An 18158-nucleotide genomic window follows, 5' to 3' on the forward strand; every position below is an offset into this window, starting at 1 on the left:
AGAAGGCCCGTTGGGGACAAATCAAAGGGGAGGGAAGATGTGAGCAAAAAGAATGAACTTGTTCTTCTTTGGATGCTAACTATCTGCGCCACTGAGCAGTGGAGACAGTCTGGGGCACTCCTCCATTGGGTGATCAAGGAGCTACTACATAGTGGAGAGGAGGGTGCAGCACGGAAGGATCCTACTTCTCAATGTAGGCACAGAACTTAATACTGAGAACCAACTGTGGATATAAAAGGGGTTGTAAACCCTCGCGTTTTTTCACCTTACCTTACCGCATCCTATGCATTAACCACTTAAGACCCGGACCTTTAGGCAGGTAAAGGACCTGGCCAGTTTTTGCGATTCGGCACTGCGTCGCTTTAACTGACAATTACGCGGTCGTGCGAAGTGGCTCCCAAACAAAATTGACGTCCTTTTTTTCCCACAAATAGAGCTTTCTTTTGGTGGTATTTGATCACCTCTGCGGTTTTTATTTTTTGCGCTATAAACAAAAATAGAGCGACAATTTTGAAAAAAATTCTATATTTTTTACTTTTTGCTATAATAAATATCCCCCAAAAATATATAAAAAAACAATTTTTTTCCTCAGTTTAGGCCAATACGTATTCTTCCTATTTTTGGTAAAAAAAATCTCAATAAGCGTTTATCGATTGGTTTGCGCAAAATTTATAGCGTTTACAAAATAGGGGATAGTTTTATTGCATTTTTATAAAAAAAAATTTTTTTACTACTAATGGCGGCAATCAGCGATGTTTTTCGTGACTGCAACATTATGGCAGACACATCGGACAATTTTGACACATTTTTGGGACCATTGTCATTTTCACAGCAAAAAAAATGACAATTGCAGTTTGGGAGTTAACCACTAGGGGGCGCTGAAGGGGTTAAGTGTGACCTCATCTGTGTTTCTAACTGTAGGGGGCCGGGGCTGGATGTGTGACGTCATTGATCGTGTTTCCCTATATCAGGGAACACACGATCAATGACAGCGCCACAGTGAAGAACGGGGAAGCTGTGTTTGCACACAGCTCTCCCCGTTCTTCAGCTCAGGGGACGGCTAGGCACTTAAAGAGGACGTACAGGTACGTGCTTGTGCCCAGCCGTGGCATTCTGCTGACGTATATCTGCAGGAGGCGGTCCTTAAGTGGTTAAGGTTTGACTTACCTGAGCCCTGAAATTTCGCAAGGTGAGGATGTGCTGTCCCTCTGCCTGGTGTTTTTGGCACTTGATTGGATAAATTGATAGCAGCGCAGCCATTGGCTCCCGCTGCTGTCAATTAAATTCAATGACACGGGCGCCGGGGGGGCGAGGCCGAGTTATACATTCGGCGGCTATGGCCCCTGAATGATGGACTCGGAAGCGCCCGCAAGGTAACCCCCCCGGGAGAGCACTCCTCCAAGGGGGCTATCTGATGCAAAGAGGAGCCGCAAGAGCCCCTGAAGTTGGTGTTTGGGGCCACTAACTAACTAAACTAACTGCACAGTGGAGGTAAGTATGACATGTTTGTTATTTTTAAAAAAATAAAAAATGTAAGCTTTACAACCACATTAAGGCCCTCCTCCCGGTAGGGCTCTGCAGAAGAAATGTGTTGTATACCCTGTTGAGGAAATGTGTTATGTCACATTGTTAAGGAAACTTGTTGGTTGCATTGCTGCAAAGTTAGACCTCTGTATGCTGAATATGTTTTGAAAATTCTTTAAGTAAAGGAAATCTGGTTTACTATCTTCTAGTATAAGAGTTCTCCTAATTGAGGATCCTGTGCAAGAAAGAGTGTATGAGTTCCTGCTTAGTGGACTAGGTGTGGTGTTGAAGACTAGCCTGGCTTTGACGAGCTGGAGAGGCTCTTTTGGTTCCAGAGGGCAGAGGGTTTCTGTGCCCACTTAGCCCTGTTTAAGTGGGATATTTTATTCCTGGTTGGGAACCCGAGGAGCTCCAGTTGGACTAGCCAGGAGGCTGCTGAGTGGTAGTGGGGCGTAATGGGTTACTCCACTTTTGTTGGGAAAAAAACTATTCCCTATTGGTGATCAATGTACCGTACATTGCAAGGATTTTAACAAACATTAGTTGCAAATTCCAACCTGTTTATCCCAATTTGTGTCTTTGGATAATGATGTTGAAAGAGAATTAATTTTAATCAGATGGTACACTTTCAGGTTTCTGGTAAAAAAAAGTTGCATGGTCTGCATCCCTATAGAATTGAATAACTCTTATGCCTTGTACACATGCCTGTGCAAAAGTCCGCCGTGAGTCCTTCGGAAGCCCGACGGAAAGAAAGAGAACAGGTTCTCTATCTACGGTCCGTCGGACTTTCGACAAAAAAAGTCAGATGGAGGACACACACGGCTGAACTTTCAGAGAAGAAAAGCCTGTCTGACTTTTTTTCTCAGAAAGTCCTGCCGTGTGTACGAGGCATTAGGGAGTATTTCACCAAAAATCACATTTTTGTTGCAGAAAATGCCCGACATTGACAAATGACATTTCTAAGGGCTCAGATTCAGAAACGAGATTCAGAAACACATTTGGCCGGATTCAGAAACGAGATACGACGGCGTATCTCCCGATACGCCGTCGTATCTCTGAGTCCGTCCGGTCGTATCTATGCGCCTGATTCAGAGAATCAGTTACGCATACAGTAGATATCCCTAAGATCCGACTGGTGTAAGTGTCTTACACCGTCGTATCTTAGGCTGCATCTTCAGGCTGGCCGCTAGGTGGCACTTCCGTATGTTTACGCAAGGAATATGCTAATTAGGTATTTACGGCGATTCGGAAACTTACTTTCGGCCGGCGCAATTTTTTACGTTGTTTACGTTAGCCTTTTTTCGGCGTATAGTTACCCCTGCTATATGAGGCGTAGCTAATGTTAAGTATGGCCGTCGTGTTTTGAAAATTTTACGTCGTTTGCGTAAGTCGTTCGCGAATAGGGCTGGACGTAATTTACGTTCGCGTCGAAAGCAATGACGTTTTGCGGCGGATTTTCGAGCATGCGCACTGGGATGTTTTCACGAACGGCGCATGAGCCGTTAAAAAAAAACGTAAAATACGCGGGGTCAAGCCAAATTTAAATTAAACACGCCCCCAACATCCCCATTTGAATTAGGCGGGCTTACGCCGGCCCACATACGTTACGCCGCCGTAACTTAGGGCGCAAGTTCTTTCTGAATACGGAACTTGCGCCCGAAGTTACAGCGGCGTAACGTATCTAAGATACGTTATGCCGGCCGGACAGATACACCATTGTATCTGAATCCGGCCTCAAATGTCTACAGAACACCTCCAAGTTGCCATGTTGCATTGCAATTTACAGAAAATAACAGCAGCTGCAGATTGAAAAGGAAAGGTCATATTTAATAACATTAAATTCCAATATGGCTTGTGTAGCAAATACCGTATAGGCTATATATTTTTCTTTATTTTTCCTTTAACTAGTGCCAGACCACACACCGCATATATACTGCTGCAGGGTGGCCCGCCTGCGCAAAATCACGTACAGGTACGTGATTTCGTGCACGCGGTTTTGGGCGCGTGCCCCGTCGGAGCGCCGCTTCCACTGTTGGAGCCAATCAGTGGGTCCAGCGGCCGCGATGGTCACCACGACCCACCGATCATTCACAGGAGAGATGGATCAGCCGTCTGCCTGTGTAAACAAGGCAAATGGCGGATCTGTCAGGAAGGGAAAGGGAGATCTTTTGATTCAGCTATGCTGAATCATGGATCTCTCTTTTCCTTCAGTGTGACACTCCCCCACACAGTTAGGAAGCACCTTTTAACATTTAACCCTTTGATTGCCCCTGGTGTTAACCCCTTCCCTGCCTGTGCCATTTATACAGTAATCAATGCATTTTTGTTTTGTTTCTGATCACTGTATTGTGTCACTGATCCCAAAAAGTGCCATTTAGTGTCATATGTGTCCGCTGCAATGTCACAGATCCCCGCCATTACCAGTATAAACCGTAATAAAAATTAAAAGTCCCTAAATATAACTCATATTTTGTAGACGTTATAACTTTTGTGCAAACCAAAATATTTGTAGCAGAATACATATTGGCCTAAATTCATGAAGGAATGCAATTTAATTTAAAATTTTATTTATTGGGAATGTTTTTTAGCGTAAAGTAAAAAATATTGTTTTTTTATTTAAAATTGTCAGTCTTTTTTTGTTTATAGTGCAAAAAATAAAAAGTGCAGAGGCGATCAAATATCACTAAAAGAAAGCGCGATTTGTGTAAAAAAAAGGACATCAATTTTATTTGGGTAAAGCGTCACATGACGGCGCAATTGTCAGTTAAAGCGACGCAGTAGTGCCGTATCACAAAAAATGGCCTTGTCCGGAAGTAGTAAAACCTTTCCAGAGCTGAAGTTGTGAAGCTTCTCCCTCAGAAACCAGAAGAAGAATAGCCCTGAGTTATTATGAAGTGCACAGAATGGCTAAGTGTTTTTGGCTAAAGGTTGCCACTGTAGCAGTCTACATACTGAAATCCAGGAATAAAGCTAAGGGGAGGAGGGTGAAGGCAGGCTGGGTTTCAGTCGTTGTTCCTTTTTTCATGTATTGCCACCATTGGCCATTTGTTGCCCATTTATTGTCATGACTGCCAGTGTAATGCCCTGTAAACACGATCGGTCCATTTCGATGAAAACGGTCAGATGGATTTTTCCATCAGTTATCCGATGAAGCTGACTGATGATCAGTCGTGCCTACACACCATCAGTTTAAAAACCGATCGTGTCAGAACGCGGTGACGTAAAACACGACGTGCTGAAAAAAATGAAGTTCAATGCTTCCAATCATGCGTCGACTTGATTCTGAGCATGAGTGGATTTTTAACCGATGGACGTGCCTACAGACGATCGTTTTTTTTCTATAGGTTTTTTATCCATCAGATCATTTTAAAACAAGTTCCTAATTTTTTTAACCGATGGATAAATAACCGATGGGGCCCACATACGATCGGTTTAGTCTGATGAAAACGGTCCATCAGACAGTTTTCATCAGACAAACCGATCGTGTGTATGCGGCATTAACAATTGAAATCATATTTGATTAATTTTCCTAAATTAAAGTGATTGTAAAGGTTCAAATATAAAAATAAATAAAATAACAAACATGTCATATTTAACTCCACTGTGCAGCTCGTTTTGCACAGAGTGGCCCCGATCCTTGTCTTCTGGGGTCCCTCGGCAGCTGTCTCGGCTCCTCCCCGCAAGAACCAACCCCCTTTATGGGAAGCTCTCTCCCAAGGGTTAGCTTGCAGGCGTGCTCCCGTGATACAGCTGGTGGCAGCCGCCGACTGTATCACTTGGCCCCGACCCCCGGCGTGCCGCGTCATTGGATGTAATTGACAGCAGCACGAACCAATAGCTGCGCTGCTATCAATCTATCCAGTCTAGCCAATCAACGGCCAGACTCCGTAAAGAAGAGGATGTCGGGGACGGCCAAAGGGGGTGAACGGGCTCAGGTAAGTAAAAGGGCTAGGGGGGGGGTCGTCATTGCCAGGTGTTTTATCACCTTAATGCATAGGATGCATAAGGTGAAATAACACAAACTTTTACAACCCCTTTAAACAGAAAATTGATTGCTATAGTTTAATGCACTTTGCACCATTGCTGTTTGCGCTAATAAATATGTGTGATATTCATTGGTTAAACAGACAGTGATGAAAACAGAAGTATAATGTATAAAATGTATAAAACGTAATCACAAGAAATCTTTCATCAGATTGAAACATTATGGGCCATATTCTCCTACATTTGCGGCGGCCGTAGCGTAAGCCATTTACACTACGCCGCCGCAACTTACTGGAGCAAGTGCCGTATTCCTCAAGCACTTGCTCGGTAGTTTGCGGAGGCGTAGTGCAAAAGGCCTGGCGTATCCCCGCGTATTTCAAAGGGGGCGGCTTATATTTAAATTAAGCGCGCCCCCGTTTCGATCAAACTGCGCATGCCCTGGGCTAAAAATAGCCCAGTGTGCATGCTCCAGTTCTCGGCGGAAAACGTCAATGACGCCGACGTGTGCGTCATTGACGTAAAGTCGTATTCAAGAACGACTTAGGAAAACAACGTACCCGACGGGAGAAGACGACGCGGACCCGACGCCATACTTAACATGGATACGGCGGACTTGCGTAAACTTACCCCTCATATAGCAGGGGTAAGTTTACGCTTACGCAAACGACGTAAGCGACGGCTACGCGACGCAAATTCTTCGGGAATCGGCGTATCAGGCTCATTTGCATAAACAAATGAGACCTGAACGTAAACGCCACCTAGCGGCCGGCGGCGAATTACATTTAAGATCCGACAGTTTAAGTGACTTACACATGTCGGATCTTCAGCGTATCTATGCGAAAATGATTCTAGGAATCACTCGCATAGATACGCGGGTCAAAAAATAGAGATACGACGGAGTATCCTGAGATACTCCGTCGTAACTCTTCTGAGAATATGGCCCTATGTTGCCAATTGTTTGCTGTGAGTTGAATATGCTGGGCCTTATTTACTGAATTAAATTACCTATAACGGTCTGGTTAGCCACACAACAACACATTCAATTTATAGTTTTCCCATGCAGGTTTGAATCTGAATAAAACAGTCCTTGCCCCCCAAAATGTCCTGGTCCTTAGAATATTACAGCTATGAGCATCACTACATTATTGCTTTCTGAACTTGAATAAAAATATAAATCAATTTCCGGTAACCATTTAATTATTTCGCTTCAAATACACAATACGTCTTTGTTGCAGAACCGTACAGAAATAATAGTAACCTATGTTCCACGTTCCTCGCCCAACTGCTGCCTGCCATTGTACACCAAAGATAAACTACAGAAGGGGATTATGGGAAACAGCATTCAAATACGCCATGAACGTGTCAATTCATTACTTCCTATCTGTTTTGTCATTGGCTTTTTCAGCTATTTTAATACAAAGTGAATTTTCAAATTTATTTCTAAGCTTGACTGACTACCCAATGAATCAAGAGAGCCATCTTGTGGCGTACCTGGGAATCTTGAACAGAGCTTTGACTGGATGCATGGAAGACAAAGGCGGGTCTCCATCAGCCAATTCAATGGCTGTAATCCCCAGGGACCAGACATCACAGCGCACATCATACGAGTAATCATACTGCTGTTCACAGGCTATGACCTATTGAAAAAGATGAAAGGACGGAGTTACAGGCATTTTGTAACATGAAGTGTACATGTCACAGCTATACATGTGGGAATACTGCTTGTTTTAATCTACAGTGAAGCCGTTGCTACCTATTAGATTGTATATACAGGCTGAGTACATTAATATACTTACACATTTAGTATCTGACAGATTTGTGGGAATCACTTGTATATTATGTGTGTGTGTGTGTGTATATATATATATATTGTATATACACACACTGTATATTATATACACATTATTTAATACAGGTATTTACAGTATATAGCACTGACAAGTCAGGCAGTGCTTTACTTATTTTTAGTCTTATTATTAATTGTATTAATTCATTATTATTATTACTTACTATTATTATTATTTACTCACAGTCTAAGGTCCCTATCCCAGATGCATGCATACACACACACACTAGGGCCATATTATTTATTCATATCAGTACCCACCCTCAAGGAGCTTACAATCGAAAGGTCCCTATCTCACATGCATATATATATATATATATATATATATACACACACACACACACTAGTGTCAATTTAGACAGGAGCTAATTAACCTACCAGCATGTCTTTTGGCTGTGGAAGGAAACCAGAGTACCCAGAGGAAACCCCACAAGCACAGGAAAAACATGCAAACTCTGTGCAGATGGTGTCCTGACCAGGATACAAATTGGGAAGCTGAATGCTGCAAGGCAAAAGTGCTAACCTCAACTCCATCGACGGTATCCCCACTCCTTCAGCTCACTGTAAACTTTCTCTATACGTGGATGATCTATTGTTATATGTCACGCAACCTCACATTAGTATTCCCTCTTTCCTCCAAGAACTCAGATGATTTTGTTCCTACAGTAATTTCAAATTGAACATTGCCAAAACCGAAGCACTAAACATCTCCTTACCAGCTCACGTCTTATCCACGATTCAAAACAATTTACCCTGTCATTTCAACTCAAATCGATAAAATATGTAGGGACGGAGATACCACGCGACATGCATTACCTGTATTGCCTGGACTTTAGCCCCTTACTGACCAAAATAAAACCTTAGAATCTTGGCACCATCTTAGGGCTCTTTCACACGTCCGTTCCGTTCGTCCGTTTTTTGGACGTCCGTTAACGGACCGCAATGCTTCCCTATGGGTTAACGTCCGTTAGCGGATGAGCATCCGCTAACGTCCGTCAAAAAAACGGAACGGACGAAAAACGGATGATCCGTTTACCATCCGATCCGCTAACGCCGTGTGCGGCATTTGGTATGAATCCTGAGGGGGAAGTCCCCACCGGATTTTAAATAAAAATCCGGCATGGGTTCCCCCCCTCGGGAGCATACCGGGCCCTTAGGTCTGGTATGGGTTGTAAGGAGACCCCCCTACGCCGAAAAAACAGCGTAGGGGGTCCCCCTACAATTCATACCAGACCCGTATCCAAAGCACGCTACCCGGCCGGCCAGGAAAGGAGTGGGGACGAGCGAGCGCCCCCCCCTCCTGAGCCGTACCGGGCTGCATGCCCTCAACATGGGGGGGTTGGGTGCTCTGGGGCAGGGGGGGCGCACTGCGGCCCCCCCACCCCAGAGCACCCTGTCCCCATGTTGATGAGGACAGGGCCCCTTCCCGACAACCCTGGCCGTTGGTTGTCGGGGTATGCGGGCGGGAGGCTTATCGGAATCTGGGAGCCCCCTTTAATAAGGGGGCCCCCAGATACCAGCCCCCCACCCTAAGTGAATGGATACGGGGTACATCGTACCCCTACCCATTCACCTGGAGGCAAAAAGTTAAAGTTAATAAACACGACACAAGGGTTTTTAAAATAATTTATTAGTCTGCTCCGGAGGCCCCCCCCTGTCTTCTTTATTAGCTCTTTCACCAGGGGGGGGGTTCTTCTTTGACGTCTTCGGGTGGGGGCCGCTCTTCTTCGCCGCCGTCTGGTTCTCTTCCACCGCCGGGGGGGGTCGCTTTTATAAAAGCGCCCCCCCCCCCCCCGGCGGGTTTCCTCCGACGTCTTCGGCGGGGGGGTGTACTTCTTCTTCCGCTATCCGGGGGTCTTCTCCGCTCTCCGGGGGTCTTCTTCTATGTTTGCCGCTCTCCGCTGTTGACTCGGCGCACCCCGGTTCTTCCTCCCGCTGTCCCGTGCCTTCTCCTTCAGCGCTGAACGTCTTCTTCTTCCGTGCTGTGACGTCGTCTTCTTCTTCTTCTCTTCTCCCGATGTTGACACGTCGCCTCTTCTCGCTGCAATGACGGGTGCGCGGCTTGCATCTTACTTATATAGGCCTCACAGTCCCATCATGCTCCGTACCTACCCATGTGATACCTACCCACGTGGGTAGGTACCGGAGCATGATGGGACTGCGAGGCCTATATAAGTAAGATGCAAGCCGCGCACCCGTCATTGCAGCGAGAAGAGGCGACGTGTCAACATCGGGAGAAGAGAAGAAGAAGAAGACGACGTCACAGCACGGAAGAAGAAGACGTTCAGCGCTGAAGGAGAAGGCACCGGACAGCGGGAGGAAGAACCGGGGTGCGCCGAGTCAACAGCGGAGAGCGGCAAACATAGAAGAAGATCCCGGAGAGCGGAGAAGACCCCCGGATAGCGGAAGAAGAAGCACACCACCCCCCGCCGAAGACGTCGGAGGAAACCCGCCGGGGGGGCGCTTTTATAAAAGCGACCCCCCCCCCGGCGGTGGAAGAGAACCAGACGGTGGCGAAGAAGAGCGGCCCCCACCCGAAGACGTCAAAGAATAAGCCCCCCCCCCTGGTGAAAGAGCTAATAAAGAAGACAGGGGGGGCCTCCGGAGCAGACTAATAAATTATTTTAAAAACCCTTGTGTCGTGTTTATTAACTTTAACTTTTTGCCTCCAGGTGAATGGGTAGGGGTACGATGTACCCCATATACATTCACTTAGGGTGGGGGGCCGGTATCTGGGGGCCCCCTTATTAAAGGGGGCTCCCAGATTCCGATAAGCCTCCCGCCCGCATACCCCGACAACCAACGGCCAGGGTTGTCGGGAAGGGGCCCTGTCCTCATCAACATGGGGACAGGGTGCTGTGGGGGGGGGCCGCAGTGCGCCCCCCCTGCCCCAGAGCACCCAACCCCCCCATGTTGAGGGCATGCAGCCCGGTACGGCTCAGGAGGGGGGGGGCACTCGCTCGTCCCCACTCCTTTCCTGGCCGGCCGGGTAGCGTGCTTTGGATACGGGTCTTGTATGAATTGTAGGGGGACCCCTTCGCCATTTTTTCGGTGTAGGGGGGGTCTCCTTACAACCCATACCAGACCTAAGGGCCCGGTATGCTCCTGAGGGTGGAACCCATGCCGGATTTTTATTTAAAATCCGGCGGGGACTTTCCCCTCAGGATTCATACCAAACGCCGCACACGTGTAGAATTGGCGGGAATCCAAGTCGGATCTCCCGTCGCTTCTATGACGTGCTTGCTGGAATGTGCTTTTACTATTCCAGCGAGTGCGAGATGTCGGCACCCTGTCGCCGAGAATCAGCGCGATGCCGTCGTGCTAAAAACACATTCTCGGCGGCAGGCACTGTATGTAAAAAGCCCCCCCCAAAAAAAAAAGAAGCGGATGAAAAAACGGATGGAAAAACTGATGAAAAACGGACAAAAAACTGATGGAAAAACGGATCAACTGATGAAAAAAAAACTGATCTAAAAAACTGAACTGACGTGTGAAAGAGCCCTTAAAGCGGAGCTCCACCCTAAATTGGAACTCACTCTGATCGGAACCCTCCCCCCCTCCGGTGTCACATTTGACACCTTTCAGGGGGGAGGAGGGTGCAGATACCTGTCTAAAGACAGGTATTTGCACCCACTTCTGGCCACAACAGTCTCGGGTAGACTGCGGGCATGACGTCACCTCTCGCTGCCCCCTGTTGTGTGCTGGGAACATTCGGCTCCCAGTACACAGCGGGAGCCAATCGGCAGGCGCAGTGTGACTCGCACATGTGCTGTAGGGAACCGGGCAGTGAAGCCGGAGTGCTTCACTTCCTGGTTCCCTCACCGTGGAAGTCGCCCGGAGGACGACTTCAGAGGCGATTCGCAAAACGACTTCTGTATAGAAGTCAATGCAGATCGCCCCCGAGCCGCCTCCGAAATACTTCAGGAACCTTTTTCCTAAGTCGGAGCGACTTGCGTTACTCCTATTAGAACGGTTCCATAGCATTGAATGGGACGCGACACGTCAGGCGGCTGAGCCGCCTGTCGTGTCGCCCCAGTGTGAACCGGGTCTTAGGGGCTCCTCTCTTCTTTTTTATACTCAGTTGTGACATGATGCTACTCTTATATCAAGACATCGCTTGTATATCAAGGCAAAATGTATTAAAATATTTTGCTTGTCTTGCAAAACGCTCCCAAACCAATGTTTTACTGTAATGGCAAAAGACACAGCCCTGCCATACCTCCAGTAACACTACCTTTCCTTTACTTTGGCATTTTAAAACATTGCACTCTTAGTTCATTCATCCTCTGATCGTGGGTGTAATGCTTTGCTGGCTCCTGTGAAAAATATTAATAAATGCAAAAAAAAATTCCCTGCAAAAAATAAGGGCATTTTTTTTTTTCCAGAGGCGAACTTAGCCTTTAAGATCTGGGTGGATATAAAGGACACTCCAAAGATGGAAGAAAATTCACTGGGGTTTTCAAACCTACGTTCACAGATGTGATGATGTGAAAACACAAGTGTAATCATTTGACTTTGTGGAGATATTGTTATGGGTGACTCATACCTGATTTACATTTTAATGATCTGGGTGATGGAATGAATATTTGCAAAACTGAAAAAACAATAAGCAGCCACTAGAGACAGCAGTATTCATAAAGTATATAAACGTAGACAGAGCATTGAAATAGTAACCATTGCATGGGGCTGTGAATATAAATGCTGTACAAACACATTACACATAGAGGGAAGTCATAAAGATTCAAAAAGACTGAATTTAACATGAACTGGTGTTCCTGTATATGGTTGAAATCTGTACAGCGAGCGTACGTTTATGTTGCTGTGCAAAGTTCTCTTGCGTATAAGATATATCAAAGAAAAGGGCAGGATTTACATGACGGGTTTAGAAATTGCTGCCTGATAAAGTGACATTTCAGGACTGTGTAAACTGTTTTTCGCAGCCCTTGGCTGTCACAAAGGATCACATCACAATACCTACTATTTAAAAGTATAATTTGTAAAGGAATTTATATATATTCTATGTGTATTCTGCTTTAACATGCAGAGGATCAATGGTGTCGGGGACTATTACAGTATACAGGGGTGACACATCAAGGTCATCAGGTCAGGATCGTGCATGGGGCCACCTATTTCTATTGCTGAACATATGGGCCCCTCTGCAGAAGAAACAACTGATTAAAAGTTGTAGCAAAGAACCGCTTTAAAGTAGATCCAAACCCAATCATTGCAATCCCATATTAGCTTTAACATGTTAAAGTGGTTGTAAACCCACGTTGGGAAAAACAAAAAAAATAACACCTGCAAAACAAAGGCACAATGAGCTAGTATGCATAGCATACTAGCTCATTATGTAATACTCACCTGAGATCGAAGACCTCGGTGCGGTGCCCGTACACAGCACCGGCCGCCGTCATCACTCCCAGAGGTTACTTCCAGGTATTCTGGCTCCGGCGCTGTGATTGGCCGAAACCGAGATGTGCCAGGTGTGCCTGGGTACACCCTAATCACCCTGTGTGGTGCAGATTCCCCCTGTTTAGACTCCTGATATTTCACCAAAGCTCCCTAAAGGGGCTCCTAAAAAAAATAGTAAATATCAAAACTACTGACACTGTCCACTGTCCTAATGACACCAATCTTTGCCCAAATGACACTGTCCATTGCTCTGCTGACACTGTCAGTATACTGTATATACACATACATACACACACACAAATATGTTTGAGCTTTGGGGTGCACACCCTAATGCAATAGGCTGTGCACACCTATGGTCCAGAGAGAGTGTCAGGGGTCCTGCATCCTGATAGGACAGCCAGTGCAGTATGAAAACTCCTCCTACAAGCTTTTAACAGGCACCGATAGAAGTCACAAGACTGCTATATACTGTTGATGAGAAAAGGTATTTAGCAGTTTATATTTTGCTAAAACAATTGAATTTCCATGTTCTGTGTATTGTGGGAGACCAGATATAGTGAATGCAGGGTCCTGGGTTTAGTAGCGCTTTAATTAAACCAGTTGAAGTTAGAAACTGATTGACTACTGTGAAGGATGCTTCAGTAATTCTCCCTGCTCGTTATGCTGTGTGTGTGTTAGAGGATTTCAGGTGACTCATTCCTCGGCTAACAGGCTGTTGATATGGTAATGACCTTTCCTCAGCCAGTCCTAGTTCAAAGGCTAAATGGTCTAGTGTGTTGTGTGAAGAAGCCCTGTGGTTACGGTTACTGTTATTAGAAGGGGCTCATGTTAATTATTCTGATTGCTTCATTGTGGTAATTATCGCTTCTACATGCGGGGCCGGGCTGTCTAGATATTGTATTCTTTACAACGAGTAATTAACTCCACTGATGCCATTATCTAAAGAAAATGTGTTTTCAGAATCGGCTCCGTCATGTCTGCCTAATCATCTGTATGGAAGCCCCAGTGTGAGGGGGCGGAGATTTGTCATTGTAACAGTTTTGGAAATTACATATAAGCTCTGTGTTATAACATTAAAGTCTGTCTTGTTCTAGCAGTAAGCCTGGACTCATGTGTGGCTTAATGGGCGATCTCAGGAATATTCCTCCTAGTGGAATATTGGGTGATGTTCTTATGGAAGAAGGGAATCTTTGATGGGGATATCATACCAATACCGTCACAACTACCATGCACGACTGCACCAGATTTATGATACATAAAAAGCCCTTCACACCTGTTCACTTTGGACAGAGTCATGAATGCAATGCATTCATAGTGGGCAAAAAACACACAAAATCCAATGAATGAAAGTGGAGGGCAGGAACAGTCAGGCTGGGGGTGAAGGAGCTAATGGTGGACATCCCCCGGTCAGGAAATGTGGAGTGTTCTATTTAGTGTGTTAGATTCTAATCCAAAACTAATCTAATCCAAACTGCGAAAAGATCATAGTGTACAGCAAAATCAGAGTAAGCTATATCAGTATAGGAGTCAGTGTTGCCAACCGCCTGTTAATTTATGGGCAGTCCATAAATTTCAGGTCATCATCAGGCTGCCCGTAAATGCCCCTTACGGGCAAGCGATGCCTGCACAAAAAATGGCTGTGGACCGACAAGCAGAATCGTGGCCACAAGGCCCTCTCACCAACTCAGTGATACAGCCATGAAACTCACTGCTCTACAGGTGCCGTCTTGGTTGACTTTAGTCCACCAGACTACATCGCTTCAGTGCCTGTGTAGCAAGAGACTGTATCCTGCAATCAGTTAGTCCCCAGTGTCCATGCACTCCGAGCCATTCTCCCTTTAGCTATATCTCTCACTCTCTCTTCCCCAAATGCATAGGGCCTTGTTCACCATTCAGGCTGATAGTTTGTATGAAGTGGGCACGCACCCAAACAGAAAGATGTGTTCGCTTATATTCTTTGCAGCAAAGACCACTGCTGGTCAATCAACCCTCCTATCACTGTATCCACCTGGGAGCTTTAGTCCAATGGTCATAAAAGACCACAGCCCGGCCCACCTCCCAAACTTCAAATCACACCTTCCACTTTAGCCAGGATAGAAGTCTATGAAGTTCCTTTGACTTGCCTGCTCCCCCTGCTGGTGGGAGGCAGGCAAGGTGATTTAATTCAGTGTATCAGCTCAATAATAATGTAAAGAGCTGCTGCAGACTATTGAACTCACTCCCTATAGCCAAGCATCTGGCTATAATAGTCATGCAAGCATAAAATAAATGTCTTTCAGTTACCTGTATTAGGCCCTTTGCACACTGAGGAGTTTTTCAGGCAGTTTGACGCTAAAAATACCGCCTAAATACCGCCTGAAAAACTCCTGCCCTGCAGTCTCAGTTTGAAAGCCTGAGTGCTTTCACACTGAGGTGGTGCGCTAGCAGGACCGCTCCAAAAGTCCTGCTAGCCGCATCTTTGGAGTGGTGAAGGAGCGGTAAACAGACCGCTCCTTCCCATTGAAAACAATGGGACACCGCGGCTATACCGCTGCAATGCGCCTCTGCAGAGGCGCATTGCGGGCGGTATTATCCCTTTTTCGTCTGCTAGCGGGGGTTAAAACTGCACCTCTAATGGCCCAATACCGCGGTAATTCCAACGGTATAGCTCTGCTATACCGTCAGCGCACCTCCCGCCCCAGTGTGAAAGGGGCCTTACTGTAAAGGTAATGCTAACATACTGAGAAAAAAATTGCAGGTGCAGCATAAATCCTCGTCATCCTCGACAAACTCAAGCCAGAACTCAAACATTTTTTACTGCACAGGGATCCCCTGCAATCTGCGTCCACCACTTAGGGGATGTTGATATAGATGACTTTTCCTGCAAACACTTTCTATTACAGAGTTCTGTTCTATAAGGGTGAACTTCTTACTAAACTTTATCATTTACATGCTGACTGAGTGCACATAAAATATACCCAAATGATTGGGTCTAATTTTAGATAAATAGTGAGTAAAAGTAAACAGCCTTGGAGCTATTAACCTGAAGCTGACCTTGAATCCCATGGTGCAGTCAGCAGACCCGTGAATTAGGGCTGATGAGTGGCAGGAGAAAAGTCCCGTAATGTGCTGCAATTATCCTCTTGCAACATCATCCAATACACAGGGTGCACACTATGTTCAAAGACTACATTGAAGGAAACATGAAAGGAAATAGAGCAGGGAGGAAACAGGTGGGCTAGCCTTTCAAGGATAAAACAATGGCGTATTAACCATTAAAATGCAGAATGTCTGCATACAATCAAGAAATAAATTAATAATTTTTGTACGGTTCATTAGAAATTTGGTTTGATAAGAAGGATCAGAGAATGCAAACATGAAGAAATATTCATTAGGCTAAACTCATTTATCTTTGGAGCGGTGAAAAAGCGGTGTGTTTACCGCTCCTTCCTATTGAAAACAATGGGACACCGCGGCTATACGCTATCTGCAGAGGCGCATTGCGGGCGGTATTAACCCTTTTTCGGCTGCTAGCGGGGGTTAAAACCGCACCTCTAATGGCCGAATACCGCATGGAATGGGAATATTGGAGTTCTGGCAATTGGCAGAAGGGTTTCTTGTAAAAAATACAGTGGGGCACTTTCTGCATGTGGACCTTAGTACTACTAGTACCAGCTGAGGGACTAGTCTGCCTATATAAGGCTGTTAGGCAGTGGTGTATTTAGGTTGTGTGCTGCCCTAGACCTGACTAAACTCCTGTGCCCGCTAATTTAAATATGATCCACCCCTTCCTGTCAAGTCACACCCCTTCCTGTTTAAGACCTGCCCTGAAATTTTCCAGTGGGGACACTAGTTCGGAGGGACTTGGGGGGGGGGGAGACATTTCCTTAATCTGCAGAGATTTCCTCATGGGGGGAGGGATTCCCTTAATCTGCAGAGATTTCCTCATGGGGGGAGGGATTCCCTTAATCTGCAGAGATTTCCTCACTTCCTGTTTGGCTATGGGGCAGGAAATAAAGAGAAATTAATGGATGTCAAAAAAAAATTTAATTAACAGGAGCTATAACCATCCCTTACTCAATCCAAAATGGAAAAAAAAAGTGTTGCCTATAGTTCAACTTTAAAGTGGAGGTTCCCCCTAAAAAAAAATTCTAACAATACATTGAGAAGACTGATTACACTGCGGGTATGCTGTTTTTTTTTTTTTTTTTTTCGTACATACCTCGTTATCGCCGTTTCATCCCTCGGCTTCCGGGTATGATTCTTACTGGACTGGGCGTTCCTAGTTGATTGACGTTCCTCCGACCGACGCATACTTGACGTCACGACTTTCCGAAAGAAGCCGAACGTCGCTGCGCAGGCGCCGTATAGAGCCGGCTCTATACGGCGCCTGCGCAATGACGTTCAGCTTCTGTCGGAAAGTCGTGACGCGCAGTATGCGCCGGTCGGAGGAACGTCAATCAACTAGGAACGCCCAGTCCAGTAAGAATCATACCCGGAAGCCAAGGGATGAAACGGCGATAACGAGGTATGTACGAAAAAAAAAAAAAAAAAACCAGCATACCCGCAGTGTAATCAGTCTTCTCAATGTATTGTTAGAATTTTGTTTTAGGGGGAACCTCCACTATAAGCACAAATTTCTGCTAAATTAATGGAGGACTAAGAGGATATAACCCTGACAGTGGTGCAGCAGAAAACGTATAGCACAGTGATGAAGGCGTGTGGTCCAGGCAGTGAGCAAAGGAAGGATTGGGGGCAAGATCAAATAAATCCATCTGTTTATTTTTCTCATCGGCAATCAACAGAAAAAAAATTAAGATTCCTTAAAATGTACAACTGACACAAGCAAAGGATTTCAGGAGATTCCTACTACCTACCTGCCAGGTATAGGTGACCATGTCAGTGTCCCTTTTGTCTGCACCATCCCTATCATATCGGCACCAGTGCGGCCGCTTTATGGGGGCGCCAGATCGATTTGTCTTGCGGCCCAGTCCACCTCATAAGACTGGCGCTACACTAAAATTGTGGCACAAGCCGGCGGGGACACTTTTCATGCTGCCCCGCAGCAAAGTACTGCCCTAGGCATGGGCCTTGTTGGCCTAGGCCAAGATACAGTGTTGCTGTTAGGTCAACATTCAGTCATAGCGATCCTTTAAGAAATTAAAGCAAGATAAAAGTGGATTCATAATGCACCCTCAGCCAACATCTGAGAGGTTGAATCCATTTAGTTCTCACCTGCCCTCAATGGGTTTCACTGGTGACTTAGCTCTTTGATAGCTTTGATGTAATGTGTCTTTCGGCACTAAGGAGGACTGACCTGCCATGATGGCCGGTCTGACTTTTTTAATCGAAAGTAGGTTGCTAGGTCTTTTTTCCTTGCAGGAAATTTAGCTGCAGCCCCTTAAGCCAGTTA

General features: G+C 45.8%; 1 protein-coding gene across 1 annotated transcript in view; it reads right to left on the reverse strand.

Moving 5' to 3' along the window:
* Nucleotides 1-6603: 6603 nt before the first annotated feature.
* LOC120944028 (myosin-IIIb-like) overlaps nucleotides 6604-18158 on the reverse strand; it is a 62313-nt gene continuing 50758 nt past the window's right edge. The window contains exon 6 of the mRNA XM_040357778.1: nucleotides 6604-7145. Coding sequence (XP_040213712.1) covers nucleotides 6975-7145 — 171 coding nt within the window. The 3' untranslated portion in view covers nucleotides 6604-6974. The remainder of the gene's footprint in view (nucleotides 7146-18158) is intronic.

Source organism: Rana temporaria, chromosome 6, assembly GCF_905171775.1.
Source record: "Rana temporaria chromosome 6, aRanTem1.1, whole genome shotgun sequence".
Taxonomy (NCBI): Eukaryota; Metazoa; Chordata; class Amphibia; order Anura; family Ranidae; genus Rana; species Rana temporaria.